General features: G+C 39.8%; 1 protein-coding gene across 1 annotated transcript; it reads right to left on the bottom strand.

Moving 5' to 3' along the window:
- Window positions 1–785: 785 nt before the first annotated feature.
- On the bottom strand, window positions 786–1,647 carry LOC112196906 (vacuolar protein sorting-associated protein 32 homolog 2). Its single transcript, XM_024337375.2, has one exon. The coding sequence runs from the start codon at window positions 1,461–1,463 to the stop codon at window positions 786–788; it is 678 nt and encodes a 225-aa protein (XP_024193143.1). The 5' UTR covers window positions 1,464–1,647.
- Between the last annotated feature and the right edge of the window lie 391 nt (window positions 1,648–2,038).

Genomic DNA, 2,038 nt, shown 5'->3' with positions numbered 1-2,038 from the left:
TGGCCCAATTTTGGGTTCCTTATATTGCCATCGGAACCTAATAGGTAGTTAAGTTGGGACAGTATCGGTACAATGGTAGGCCACGGGCCACGCTTGTCCCTGTTTAACAGTTTTGTGCATCTTATTTAATTTGTGGACTGGATTTCTTTTTTTGATGCTAATTTGTGGACTGGATTTCACTTTACTGTTTATATATGGCTTTATCGGGTGTGCTCAAGAAAGTTTTGTATAAATGCATGCTATTAATTATTTTGATTCAAATCCTTTTCTTTCTAAGAGGTGGAATAGAATAACCGAATTCAAGCGAAAAGATCTTTCTTTCTAAGAGGTGGAATAGAATAACCGAATTCAAGCAAAAAGATCATACAACTGCAATAAATTAAATGTCCGATAGTAGCTAGGTACCATTCTCCTACACTTTTCCTGGAGTCCCCCTTCTTAATTATAGTTTTCCTTTGGTCTCTTTTCATGCGTGGGAAAAAAAAATTAAGCAGATATTCCAAGTATCGAATATAAACAGTTATTAATAACTTCACATTACAAATAGCTGGAGAAAAATCTTAAACTACACTCGCTCTATTGTGTTCAAACACATTCCAAAGCCTGCAAATTTATCAACTAACAAATAGAAAGAAGTATCACATGCAAAAATTACCAACTTAGAACAAATTTTCTTTCGGTTATTAAAATTTATCCACAGAAACCATGCAGTTCAAATAATGTTTCTCAGTACGTACCAAATCAATGGTTCGAACCATTTATCCTGCAGAGGGTGTACCTGCTTATTATAGTGCCATCTCAGCCTGCAAAGCAGCCAGTTCATCTTCTTCAGCACTACGCTTCTCCGGAACAGGACGAGTACTGGGTTGCCTAACTCCTGCTGGGACCTGCACCGGAGCTGCAGAAGTAGACGTGCTTGTAGTTACAGGCTGAAGAAGTTCTCGTTCCAGCTCAGCGGCTTCGAGCTCTTCAAGTTCTGCTTCCAACTCATCCTCATCAAAGCCGTCACCAATCGGATTCGACAAAGCTTCCTGGATCTGCTTCATGTTCTCCATCTGCTCATTAATTTCATCCATGACCTTGTCTACGTCATCTATCTTTGTTGCTTTCTGCATTGCCTTCATTGCAGCTGCTCCAGTTCTCAAGGCATCTAGAGTTTCCGTGGTAGCTTTCGCACCTTCTAGCAGTATCATCTGATCATGGAGTCGCAGTTGGGATTTTCCGAGTATCTCTATTTGCTCTTCGAACCTCTTCTTCTTAATCAAACACTGAATAGCAGCTCTTTTATTCTTTGCTTTGGAGAAAGCCTTGGCCCTTTCATGTTCAACAGCAGCCTTCCTCTCTAGTACTTTCTCCTTTCGCTCCAGCACTTCAAGTGTCTCGGTTAACTTTTCTAAGGACATGGTGGTTAGGGCACCGGAGGATTCATCCGCTTTAGGTTTCCCAATTAGCCTGGTGAACATGGTTGGTTCTCTACGATTATCGACCCCCTAGCTAGCTCTCGGTCTTGTTGATCGGAAGTTGTGCAGGATATATGTTAAGATCGATCGATGTTGAGGAGACCGGATTGGAAAATTTAGGGTTTTGAAGGAGGATGGAAAGATAGACGATTTGATTACTGAATTCTGGATATTTGATTACTAGACATTAGAAGCCTATTACAAAAAGGACTTAAAATTACCCTCGATTCTAAATCTTATTCCTTGCAAACTTAGGCAAGTAAACATCATTCAATGCTAGAATATCTAAACCACTTTTGTAATGTTCTAAACCTAATATTTCTATATAAACTAATAAAGCTCAAAATTGACTTCAAAAGAAAGCTCCTACAACATGACTTTTGAATTTGAAGCAAGAGGCGGGGGATCTTACATAGGCCGGGGAATCAAATTTCTTAGCGGGTTGACATGACTCTCAGTACAGGTGCACTGTGAATATATCACAATTGCATGACTAGACAAGTAGTGTGAGTTATGCTGGGTCGAGGATAGCTTTGATCGTTCCGCTGGATTTTTGCTTTCCCTTAAATCAGACTATA

The sequence above is a fragment of the Rosa chinensis genome, chromosome 4 (assembly GCF_002994745.2).
Source record: "Rosa chinensis cultivar Old Blush chromosome 4, RchiOBHm-V2, whole genome shotgun sequence".
NCBI lineage: Eukaryota > Viridiplantae > Streptophyta > Magnoliopsida > Rosales > Rosaceae > Rosa > Rosa chinensis.
The sequence above is the reverse complement of the archived record's forward strand: the minus strand, read 5'-3'. Positions and strand labels throughout refer to the sequence as shown.

Bases quoted from the DNA above. Each gene is read 5' to 3' on its own strand.
- LOC112196906 (XM_024337375.2), bottom strand. From the start codon at position 1,463: ATGTTCACCAGGCTAATTGGGAAACCTAAAGCGGATGAATCCTCCGGT.